Source organism: Scyliorhinus torazame, chromosome 14 (genome assembly GCF_047496885.1).
Source record: "Scyliorhinus torazame isolate Kashiwa2021f chromosome 14, sScyTor2.1, whole genome shotgun sequence".
Taxonomy (NCBI): domain Eukaryota; kingdom Metazoa; phylum Chordata; class Chondrichthyes; order Carcharhiniformes; family Scyliorhinidae; genus Scyliorhinus; species Scyliorhinus torazame.
In genome coordinates, this window is record NC_092720.1 from 101,398,543 (window position 1) to 101,411,305 (window position 12,763).

The 12,763-nt window shown below is 48.7% G+C and overlaps 1 protein-coding gene across 1 annotated transcript in view; it reads right to left on the minus strand.

Annotated features, from left to right (window-relative positions):
* The window catches only part of pik3cb (phosphatidylinositol-4,5-bisphosphate 3-kinase, catalytic subunit beta), a 264,946-nt gene that overhangs the window by 121,736 nt on the left and 130,447 nt on the right, over positions 1–12,763 (minus strand). The window contains exon 5 of the mRNA XM_072474558.1: positions 5,111–5,293. Within this exon, the coding sequence (XP_072330659.1) occupies positions 5,111–5,293 (183 nt within the window). The remainder of the gene's footprint in view (positions 1–5,110; positions 5,294–12,763) is intronic.

Below are 12,763 nucleotides of genomic sequence, written 5' to 3' on the forward strand. Positions count from 1 at the left end.
GGAATTTACCTGTCCAAGGATATAAAAAATCTTTTTGTTCTCCTATGGCCACCACTTTTGGGATAATAACTGTGCCTTATTTATTTATGACCTTTTTTCAGTTGTGAGATCCATTTTATTTCCCTTTGAAATTTAACAACTGAACACAACAAACTTTATTTCCCAATGCAAACTTCTGTTCTGGTCTTATTTACCTGCCGAAGAGGCTTGTCCAACCTTTTTGTTCGGGGGCCACATTTGCATATTTTCCCACTCAAGGGGCCGATGATTTCAGAAAGATAAAGTTTGGCATAGCAATGAACTGATTTTCAAAAAAGTTGAGGTTTTGAGGAAAGAAACAATTGCTGAGCAAACACACAACACTGTTATAGCAATAAATTAAGTCTAAGAAAGGGTAAGTAATAAAAAACTACTAGGTGTGAGAGGTCAGTGTAAGTTTGTGGACGAGGATGAGGGAGTGCGTGTGTATTTGTTGGTGTGTGGTGGTGACAGTCAGTGAGAAAACTGAGATTGAGCACAAGGGAGGCTCACACTCACAGCTACACACTCACTCAGTGTCACACATTGCCCTCCACACGCTGACTCAGTCGCATACACTAGCAAGCCAGCTGCTGTAGCGCACCCCCCAGCAAAACAGCCACCCAGCAGTCGGTTTCTACCTCGACCGAGTACTTGCTCCCACCTTCCCTGGGTTTACAGATGAAAGTATATTTGCTTACTCTGCCATTTCCTGAGGTTGGAGCCAGGGCCGCTGCTCAAGGCCAGGGCCAAAAATAAGCCTGCCATTCCATTTGTCCACTTGCCTTGCCCGCTCCAGTTCCCGGCCTCCTGCCCACCTCTTCCAGTTCCTGGCCTTGCACACGTCTTCTCTGGTGCCCGACCACCGACTGGGTTCCTGGCAGCTCCAACCACCTGCTCCCATTGAACTTGCTTTTTCACTCTAAGCTCCCTAGCCATAAACAAATATTAAAAATTTACCCGGCAGCGGATGGTGTTTCTCTTGTCCAATCACAGACTGGTTTCATGCAACATTGATTGTTGATAAGCAGCCACTGGAGAGTCTATCAACAGCCAATGCATGGAGAAAGCAGCCTGTGATTGGCTGAGCAGTTTTAAAGTTGAACTGTTACGTACACTTGGAGGAAGTGGTGGGCTACAGAAAATGGCTCGCAGCCACATTCAGCCAGTGGGCACTATCTTGGTCAAGCCGGCTGTGGACCATCCAATGTGACCCCATTCACTTTGAGCGCCTGCCTTTCATACTTAATGCCTTTGATGTTCTAAACCTTGCAGCAAAACGGTGTTCAGTTTAATTAGAACATAGAACATTACAGCGCAGTACAGGCCCTTCGGCCCTCGATGTTGCGCCGACCTGTGAAACCAGTCTAAAGCCCATCTACACTATTCCCTTATCATCCATATGTCTATCGAATGACCATTTGAATGCCCTTAGTTTGGCGAGTCCACTACTGTTGCAGGCAGGGCATTCCACGCCCTTACTACTCTCCGAGTAAAGAACCTATCTTTGACATCTGTCCTATATCTATCTCCCCTCAATTTAAAGCTATGTCCCCTCGTGCTAGACATCACCATCCGAGGAAAAAGGCTCTCACTGTCCACCCTATCCAATCCTCTGATCATCTTGTATGCCTCAATTAAGTCACCTCTTAACCTTCTTCTCTCTAACGAAAACAGCCTCAAGTCCCTCAGCCTTTCCTCATAAGATCTTCCCTCCATACCAGGCAACATTCTGGTAAATCTCCTCTGCACCCTTTCCAATGTTTCCACATCCTTCCTATAATGCGGCGACCAGAATTGCACGCAATACACCAAATGCGGCCGCACCAGAGTTTTGTACAGCTGCAACATGACCTCATGGCTCCTAAACTCAATCCCTCTACCAATAAAAGCTAACACACCATATGCCTTCTTAACAACCCTCTCAACCTGGGTGGCAACTTTCAGGGATCTATGTACATGGACACCGAGATCTCTCTGCTCACCCACACTGCCAAGAACCTTACCATTAGCCCGGTACTGTGTCTTCCTGTTATTCCTTCCAAAATGAATCACCTCACACTTTTCTGCATTAAACTCCATTTGCCACCTCTCAGCCCAGCGCTGCAGCTTATCTATGTCCCTCTGTAACTTGTAACATCCTGTCCACAACTCTGCCGACTTTAGAGTTATCTGCAAATTTACTCACCCATCCTTCTACGCCCTCCTCCAGGTCATTTATAAAAATGACAAACAGCAGTGGCCCCAAAACAGATCCTTGTGGTACATCACTAGTAACTGGACTCCAGTCTGAACATTTCCCATCAACCACCACCCTTTGTCTTCTTCCAGCTAGTCAATTTCTGATTCAAACTGCTAAATCATCCTGAATCCCATGCCTCTGTATTTTCTGCAGTAGCCTACCGTGGGGAACCTTATCAAACACTTTACTGAAATCCAACTACACCACATCAACTGCTTTACCCTCATCCACCTGTTTGGTCACCTTCTCAAAGAGCTCAATAAGGTTTGTGAGGCACGACCTACTCTTCACAAAACCGTGTTGACTATCTCTAATCAAATTATTCCTTTCCAGATGATTATACATCCTATCTCTTATAAACCTTTCCAACATTATGCCCACAACAGAAGTAAGGCTCACTGGTCTATAGTTACCGGGGTTGTCTCTACTTCCCTTCTTGAACAAGGGGACAACTTTGCTATCCTCCAGTCTTCTGGCACTATTCCTGTGGACAAAGATGACTTAAAGATCAAAGCCAAAGGCTCAGCAATCTCCTCCCTAGCTTCCAGAGAATCCTAGGATAAATCCCATCCGGCCCAGGGGACTTACTTATTTTCACACTTTCCAGAATTGCTAACACCTCCTCCTTATGAACCTCAAGCCCTTCTAGTCTAGTAGCCTGAATCTCAGTATTCTCCTCGACAACATTGTCTTTTTCCTGTGTGAATACTGACGAAAAATATTAATTTAACACCTCTCCTATCTCATCGGACTCCACGCACAACTTCCCGTACTGTCCTTAAATTGGTCACATGCACACACCATATAAAATTAGATGTAATGGTAAAATTATCTGGCATCTGAAAAGCAGGAAGCATTTAGTTGATACTGGTCAACCGTTCAAAGTCGACTTAGAATCACTGACTGGCTCAGAAGAGATTAGATACAAAAATGAACAGGTTGTTGAAATTGACAAGAGTGCATCTGTTCTCAGTTCATTTGGAGCTACAGCTCCCAATTCTATAATTCTCTGGACTTCTATAATTAGGATCATGTATAGTTTATAGTTTAGTAGTAGCTATATAAAAATGTACTGACTGGTAATAATGCATTAAATCGGTGAGAGGACTGAAGAAAGAGAGATTGTGGAGATTGTTTGCTCTGGTTTGGGGATGTCATTTATATTTGTATACCATTTTATACCACATTTCTACAGTTATATAACACTAGTTAGTTGAAGGATTACAATGCCAGGGACCATGCATGTTGTACCAATCTTGCTGGATGTGGGAGTTCCTGGATTGTTTGCGCATTCAGGCCAAACGTACTTGCAGGAATTGTCTCTGGTGAGTGTTTATATAATCTTAGTAACGTTATTTGCGGAACAGGAGAAACTGTGCCTGACATGGGCAAATGCTCTCTAGAACAAGATTCCAAGAGTCCACCCAATGACAGAGCGATGGAGGGTGAAGATTGGAAGAGGTGATCATCCACTGTGCTGCGAACAGACGTAGTAAGGAGGCGAAAGTAGAGACCGAGGCCATTCTCTGGGCAAATGAAGATTCAAAACTGAGCACTTGATTAAAAGGGTGAACCATCAGCAATACCACAAGACTGTGCTAAAGTAGCTCCTGACATGAATGAGAAAGTTGAATGTAGGAAAGCAGTGGTAGGAGAGAACACAATAGTTTCTGTGTATGCAACCACAGTATTGAATGGTGTATTGCCTCTCTGGTGCTAGACATAACAGAATGGGTGCACATAAGAAGGAGCTATGTTGAACTAGTATAAGTCCTTACTTAAGCTCCAGTTTGTATATTGGGTGGGATTTACCAAACAACCCGCCGCATGTTTCTCGGTGGCGAAGGCAGCCCGACAGCAGGATTTTATGGTCCCGCCGTTGTCAACGGGATTTTGCGTTGAATGCATCCCTCATCGCTTCGAAACCAGAGGCGGGGGAGCGCCCTCAGTGGGACCGGAATATCCTGCCAGCGTGAACAGCCGGTAAATTCCCCGCATAATTGGAAAAGATGCAAAGGAGATTTACCAGGATGCTGCCTGGTTTGCAGGATAGGTCTTATGAGGAAAGGTTGAGGGAGCTAGGGCTTTTCTTTTTGGAGCGGAGGAGGATGAGGGGCGACTTAATAGAGGTTTACAAGATAATGAGGGGGATAAATAGAGTGGACGTTCAGAGACTATTTCCTCGGGTGGATGTAGCTGTTACAAGGGGGCAGAACTATAAGATTCAGGGCGGGACATATCGGAGGAATGTCCAAGGTAGGTTCTTTACTCAGAGAGTGGTTAGGGTGTGGAATGGACTGCCTGCTGTGATAGTGGAGTCGGACACTTTAGGACCTGTTCTGTGCTGTACTGTTCTATGTTCTATAGTGTATGGTTTGGGGAATCCAATGGAAAGGTATCGCAAAGCAATAGAAAAGATGCAGAGCAGAACAAATTCACGAGGATGTTACCAGGGATAAGGGGCTGTCAGGGTAATGAAAAGCTTGAGAAGATAGGAATGTTTTTGCTTTTCCACTAGAGCTGATAGGGTTAAAATAAGTGACCTGTCAAAACCATCCAATATTTGGAAGTTACGAAATAGGTGAATAATGTTAGATATTTTCCAATAGCTGATGAGATGGTAATGAGGTGATTCAGATTTAGGATCATCATATATCATTGAAATTGAATGTTTGAATACATTTATGCACAGGAAGGTTAGATTGTGGAATTGTTCAAAGAGAATCCCTAAACATTTAAAGGCAGTAGATAGCTACTTGAAAAGACTCTGGGGAGTGAGTGCTATTAGTGACACCACTGGAAAAAAAACATTATTACAATCTGAAGTTGGTGCAAATTCCGCCAACATACCCGGAATTGAATCAGCGGCTGGTCGCCGAACACGTATTCCTGCTTTCCGCTCACACGCAGCACAAAATCTCTGGGATTGAACTCCTCATTGTCTTTTCCGTGGTTGGTCAGCTGTTTCCGAATGGCAAGCTCATTTAAGTTCAGAGGATTGAAGTCGGGAGATACTTGGAAATTGAAGATGTCCTAGAAGGAGAAAAACTCATTTTAAATTTCCTCTGTATTGAAAGATGGGTCTTGTAACGGTAAGACTTAAGGAGCTTTTATTGGCCTCAAGTGTGATTTATACCTGAAATAACAAGAGCTTGAAACATCAAAAGGGTTGCGACGCTGACTGCAGGATAGACAAAAGATCTCCTCCCGATCCCATTCCATTATCTGAATGCACCTACAGCGTTTCCTCCTCCCTTCCCCCCATACTCTCCCCCTCCTTCCCCCATACCCCCCTCCTTCCCCCATACCCTCCAACCTCCTTCCCCCATACCCCCCTCCTTCCTCCATACTCCCCCTCCTTCCCCCATTCCCCTGTCCTTCCCCCATACCCCCCTCCTTCCCCCATACGCTCTCCCCCTCCTTCCCCATACCCTCCCCGCCTCCTTCCCCCATACCCTCCCCCCTCCTTCCCCCATACCCTCCCCCTCATTCCCCCATACCCTCCCCCCTCCTTCCCCCATACCCTCCCCCCTCCTTCCCCCATACCCTCCCCCTCCTTCCCCATACCCTCCCCCCTCCCCCCTCCCCCCCTCTTCCCCATACCCTCCCCCCTCCTTCCCCCATACCCTCCATCCCTCCTTCCCCCATACCCTCCCTCCCTCCTTCCCCCATACCCTCCCTCCCTCCTTCCCCCATACCCTCCCTCCCTCCTTCCCCCATACACAGACACATTTTCAACATAGTTTGATTACAGAGCAAGAAAGGCCTATGAACTAACATAGGCTTTTGAATGGGGACAGGGTTCCTACTACAATCCCGTGGCCTGACTGCGGTTGCAAACATGTGACCTGCAGATGAGGGGAGCAATGCTCTCAGTTGCAATGTCCACAGTGATCATGTTAATAACATTCACTTGAACAAGGAAATAGATGTCCCGGCGGTACCTGTGGGATCACAGCTCAGGTAGCTGTCGGGGTTAAAGAGGAGAAACGCTGAGGGAACACTGGTGGAAAAAACGTTTGCTCCACATTCATTCTGCAACGTATCTTGTTTATGCAAAAAAATCAGCAAAAGTAGGTCATTCGCTGGAGCCAAGAATTTGACTTGTTTTTCAAACCTGCAGGTATGGTAATGGTCAGTACACAGGAATTTGTAAGACTGCAGCCTCACTTTACAAGATTATTGTAACTACTTCTGGGAAAGGAAGATATCAAATACCAACCCAGTTAATGATACCACTAAAGCCAGTTGCAATCATTTAAAGCAGTGCCTCCTCTTTAAAAAAAAGTTTACTGCAAAAAACAGGCACAAAGAATTAACTGTTCAACATCAGCTTAAATCAAATCATTTGGATTATAATCATTAAAGAATATTATAGCACAGAAGACAACTATTCGGCCTATCCAGTTTCAAAAAACAATCCAGTTATTCTCACTCCCACTCTCTTTCTCCACATCGTTGTAGCTGCTAATCCTTCAAGTATTTATCTAATTCCCCTTTGAAGGCTACTGCTGAATCTGTATCCATCAGCCTAATTGCCACCATTCCCGCACATACTGAAAATGTTTTCATCTCTGTTGGATTAGTGATGGTGGCCTAAGAATTGATTTGGTATTCAGGTGCCGAGGGGTTCCTGCTCCTGATTCCTATCCAGTGACATTGCTGGGGTTCTAACCATGTGGACATGAGATGAAGACAGTGAAGCTCTCAGCTACAACGTTCACCGTGGTGACATGAACAGTCATTTGAGCAAGGGACTGGAGGCTGCGCTGTACCTGTGGGGTTGCAACTCAGTTACCTGTCATGGTAAGAGAAAACGTTTTACCCATGTTTTTTCATCGGTCACCTTAACATTACATTATTTACCTTTCAACCAAGACAGTTTATCTTTACTTGGGACTACGATGTGGTGGCCATCACGGAAACTTGGATAGAAGAGGGGCAGAAATGGTTGTTGGAGGTTCCTTGTTATAGATGTTTCAATAAGATTAGGGAGGGTGGTAAAAGAGGTGGGGGGTGGCATTATTAATTCGAGATAGTATAACAGCTGCAGAAAGGCAGTTCGAGGAGGGTCTGCCTACTGAGGTCGTATGGGTTGAAGTCAGAAATAGGAAAGGAGCAATCACCTCATTGGGAGTTTTGTATAGGCCCACCAATAGCAGCAGAGATGTTGAGGAACAGATTTTGGAAAGGTGCAGAAGGGTAGTAGTCATGGGTGACTTCAACTTCCCAAATATTGAGTGGAAACTCTTTAGATCAAATAGTTTGGATGGGGTGGTGTTTGTGCAGTGTGTCCAGGAAGCTTTTCTAACACAGTATGTAGATTGTCCGACCAGAAGAGGGGCAATATTGGATTTGGTACTTACCAGGGCAAGTGATAGATTTGTTAGTGGGGGAGGATTTTGGAGATAGTGACCACAATTCTGTGACTTTCACTTTAGTAATGGAGAGGGATAGGTGCGTGCAACAGGGCAAGGTTTACAATTGGGGGAAGGGTAAATACGATGCTGTCAGACAAGAACTGAAGTGCAGAAGTTGGGAACATAGACCGTCAGGGAAGGACACAATTGAAATGTGGAACTTGTTCAAGGAACAGACACTACGTGTCCTTGGTATGTATGTCCCTGTCAGGCCGGGAAGAGATGGTCGAGTGAGGGAAGCATGGTTGACAAGAGAGGTTGAATGTCTTGTTAAGAGGAAGAAGGATACTTATGTAAGGCTGAGGAAACAAGGTTCAGACAGGGTGCTGGAGGGAACAAGATAGCCAGGAGGGAACTGAAGAAAGGGATTAGGAGAACTAAGAGAGGGCATGAAAAATCTTTGGCGGGTAGGATCAAGGAAAACCCCAAGGCCTTTTACACATATGTGAGGAATGACTAGAGCGAGGGGAGGTGCAATTAAGGACAGTAGCGGGAGATTGTGTATTGAGTCTGAAGAGATAGGCGAGGTCTTGAACCAGTACTTTTCTTCAGAATTTACGAATGAGAGGGGCCATATTGTTGGAGAGGACAGTGTGAAACAGACTGGTAAGCTTGAGGAGATACTTGTTAGGAAGGAAGATGTGTTGGGCATTTAGAAAAACTTGAGGATAGATAAGTCCCCCGGGCCTGACGGAATATATCGAAGGAATCTATGGGAAGCAAGAGATGAAATTGCAGAGCCGTTGGCAAAAATCTTTTCGTCCTCACTGTCAACAGGGGTGGTACCAGGGGATTGGAGAGCAGTGAATGTCTTGCCCCTGTTGAAAAAAGGGAATAGGGATAACCCTGGGAATTACAGGCCAGTTAGTCTTACTTCGGTGGTAGGCAAAGTAATGGAAAGGGTACTGAGGGATAGGATTTCTGAGCATCTGGAAAGACACTGCATGATTAGGGATAGTCAGCACGGATTTGTGAGGGGTAGGTCATGCCTCACAAGTCTTATTGAATTCTTTGAGGGGGTGACCAGCACGTGGATGAAGGTAAAGCAGTGGATGTAGTGTACATGGATTTTAGTAAGGCATTTGATAAGATTCCTCATTGTAGGCTTATGCAGAAAGTAAGGAGGCATGGGATAGTGGTGAATTTGGCCAGTTGGATAACGAACTGGCTAACCGATAGAAGTCAGAGAGTGGTGGTGGATGGCAAATATTCAGCCTGAATCCCAGTTACCAGTGGCGTACCGCTGGGATCAGTTCTGGGTCCTCTGCTGTTTGTGATTTTCATTAATGACTTGGATGAGGGAGTTGAAGGGTGGGTCAATAAATGTGCAGATGATACGAAGATTGGTGGAGTTGTTGATAGTGAGGAGGGCTGTTGTCGGCTGCAAAGAGACATAGATAGGATGCAGAGCTGGGCTGAGAAGTGGCAGGAGTATAACCCTGAAAAGTGTGAGGTTGTCCATTTTGGAAGGACAAACATGAAGGCGGAATACAGGTAGGATTCTTGGCAATGTGGAGGAGCAGAGAGATCTTGGAGTCTATGTTAATAGATCTTTGAAAGTTGCCACTCAAGTGGATAGAGCTGTGCAGAAGGCCTATGGTGTGCTAGCGTTCATTAACAGAGGGATTGAATTTAAGAGCCGTGAAGTGATGATGCAGCTGTACAAAACCTTGGTAAGGCCACATTTGGAGTACTGTGTGCAGTTCTGGTCGCCTCATTTTAGGAAGGATGTGGAAGCTTTGGAAAAGGTGCAAAGGAGATTTACCAGGATGTTGTCTGGAATGGAGAGCAAGTCTTACGAGGAAAAGTTGAGGGTGCGAGGCCTTTTCTCATTAGAACGGAGAAGGATGACGGGCGACTTGATAGAGGTTTATAAGATGATCAGGGCAATAGATAAAGTAGACAGTCAGAGACTTTTTCCTCGGGTGGAACAAACCATTACACGAGGACATAAATGGACTTTCGGTAGTGGCCATGACCTGCTAGGTCACGCGAACGGCAGCTCCCGCTGGGATCGGTGTTTCGGGCCGCTAAAAGGAGCAGCGGCGGCAATTGACAGGAGGGACCGGAGTGGGAACTGACATGGGAGAGCACCGCCCCTCCCTAGTGCATGGAGTGGACCAGGAGCGGAGCCGGCAGACGGGCGAACCCGGGAAAGAAGGTTGAGATGGTCCGGGAGGACAAAATGGTGGCCGGAGAAGATCGGGAGGTGTGGGTCCAGTGGGCCAGAGAACTGCAGCAGCTCCTTAAAAACTGCTTCATGGAGCTGAAACCGGAGATGCCGGCCTCCATGGAAAGAATTGTGGTGACCCAGAAGGCGCAGGAGAAGGAGATCAAGGAGGTGAGGAGGAAGGTGGCGGAGAACGAGGATGAGATACTGGGCCTGGCGGTGAAAATGGAGGGGCACGAGGCGCCCCATAAGAGATGGCAGGAGAGGCTAGATGATCTTGAGTGCAGGTCTCGGAGCCACAATCTGCGGATCCTGGGCCTTCCCGAAGGAACGGAGAGGGCGGACGTGAGCACTTACGTGGCCACAATGCTGGGGACGCTGATGGGCGCGGGGGCCTTCCCGCGGCCCGTGGAGCTGGATGGGGCGCGCAGGATTCTCGCCAGAAAGCCGAGGGTAAACGAGCCACCGAGGGCGATGGTGATACAGTTTCAGCGCTTGGCAGACCGGGAGTGAGTCCTGTGGTGGGTGAAGAAAGAGCGGAGCAGTAAGTGGGAGAATGGCGAGATCCGAATTTACCAGGACCTGGGAGCTGAGCTGGCGAGGAGGCGTGCAGGTTTTAACCGGGCGAAGGTGGTCCTCCATGGTAAAGGGGTGAAGTTTGGGCTGCTGCACCTGGCGAGACTGTGGGTAACATACCAGGACAGGCATCACTATTTTGATACCCCAGACGAGGCGTGGTCGTTCATCAGGCAGGAGAAGCTGGATCTGAACTAAGGGACTGTTGTAGGGGGGGTGAAATGTGCGGGTGGGGAGGGACCGAGGGGAGGATAGCGGGTAAGGCATAAGTTTATGGGCATGTCTGCCCTAGTTTGGTTGGGGGTTGTGTTTTTTGTTCTGCTTGTTTTCCAAGTGTTTTGTTTTCCAGGTGTTTGGTGCTAGGGGGCGGGAAACGCCCGGGACGGGCTGTCCGGCGCACGGGGAGGTCCCAGATGGCGCTTGCCCCTCAACCCTGTGGGTGAGGGAGGGGAGGGTGGCCCGAAGGAGGCAACAAGTTAAGGGTTGGTATATAGAGGTGGGAGCTCCCGGGGTCAGCATGGCGAGCTGACTCACGGAAGCACAATGGAGGGGAAACCAGGGCTAAGCAGTTGCTTGGCGGGGGGGGGGGGGGGGGGGGGGGGGGTGCTGCTTTTCTGACTGAAGGGGAGCCAGGTGAGGGATATGGATGGAGAGTCGGGCGGGTGGGCCGCCGGATGGAGAGCTGGAGGGGGAGGCGGGGACATGTAGTTGGCCGAAAAAGGGAGATGGCTAGTCGGCGGGATGGGGGGGTGGTTAACCTCCCGACCAGGCTGATCACGTGGAACGTGAAGGGCCTGAATGGGCCGGTCAAGCGGTCCCGCGTGTTCTCGCATTTGAAGGGGTGGAAGGCGGACGTGGCCATGTTGCAAGAGACGCACTTAAAGCTCGCGGACCAGACGAGGCTGAGGAAAGGATGGGTGGGACAGGTGTTTCACTCGGGGATAGACTCCAAGACCAGAGGGGTGGCCTTTTTGGTCAGTAAACGAGTGGCGTTTGAGGCGGGGAGCATCGTGGCAGACAAGGGGGCAGGTATATAATGGTGAGTGGCAAGCTGCAGGGTGCCCGGGTGGCGTTAGTGAATGTATATGCCCCGAACTGGGACGATGCGGACTTTATGAGGTGCATGTTGGCTAGGATCTCGGACTTGGAGATAAGTCACCTGATAATGGGATGGGACTTTAATACGGTCTTGGATCCGAGCTTGGATCGTTCCATATCCAGAACGGGAAAGAGGCTGGCGGCTGCCAGGGCCTTGTGGGAGTTCATGGGTCAGATGGGGGGAGTGGACCCCTGGAGATTTACGCGGCCAAGGACGAAGGAGTTTTCCTTTTTCTCCCATGTCCATAAAGCCTATTCGCAAATAAACTTCTTTGTGTTGAGTCGGGCACTGATCCCGAGGGAGGAGGGGGTTGAATACTCGGCCATTGCGGTCTCGGACCATGCCCTGCACTGGGTGGACCTGCAACTGGGGGCGGAACGGGGTCAGCGCCCTCTCTGGCGACTGGATGTGGGGCTGCTGGCGGACGAAGAGGTGTGCGGGCGGATAAGGTCTATTGAGAACTATGTGGGAGCCCAGAGAGGGTTAATGAAGTCTTCAGGGAGTTCTACGGGAGGTTATACGAGTCAGAACCCCCTGGGGAGGGGGAAGGGATGAGGCGGTTCATGGACCGGTTGAGGTTCCCAAAGGTGGAAGCAGAGCGGGTGGAGGGACTGGGGGCCCCAATTAAGCTGGAGGAGGTAGTCAGGGGGCTGGCAGGCATGCAGACGGGCAAGGCCTCGAGCCCGGACAGCTTCCCCGTAGAATTTTATAAGAAGTTCTCGGAGCTGCTGAGCCTGCTCCTGATGAGAACCTTCAATGAGGCAAATGAGAAAGGGACCCTCCCTCCGACAATGTCGCAGGCATTGATCTCGCTCATTCTGAAAAAGGAGAAGGATCCGCTTCAGTGTGGGTCCTACAGACCGATATCGCTCCAGAACGTGGATGCCAAGCTGTTGGCAAAATTTCTGGCCACCAGAATAGAGGACTGTGTCCCGGGAGTGATTGGGGAGGACCAGACGGGTTTTGTTAAGGGCAGGCAGCTGAACACGAACGTGTGGAGGCTCCTGAATATTATCATAATGCCCTCGGAGGTGTGGGAAGGGGGGGGCGGTTTGGGGAGGGATTTATAGGGTGGGTCAAGCTGCTGTATCAGGCCCCTGTAGCGAGTGTGTCCACAAACCGGTTCAGGTTGGAATATTTCAGGCTCCACCAGGGGACGAGACAAGGGTGTCCCCTGTCCCTGTTGCTGTTTGCCCTGGCAATTGAGCCGTTGGCTATTGCGCTCAGGACTTCGGGGG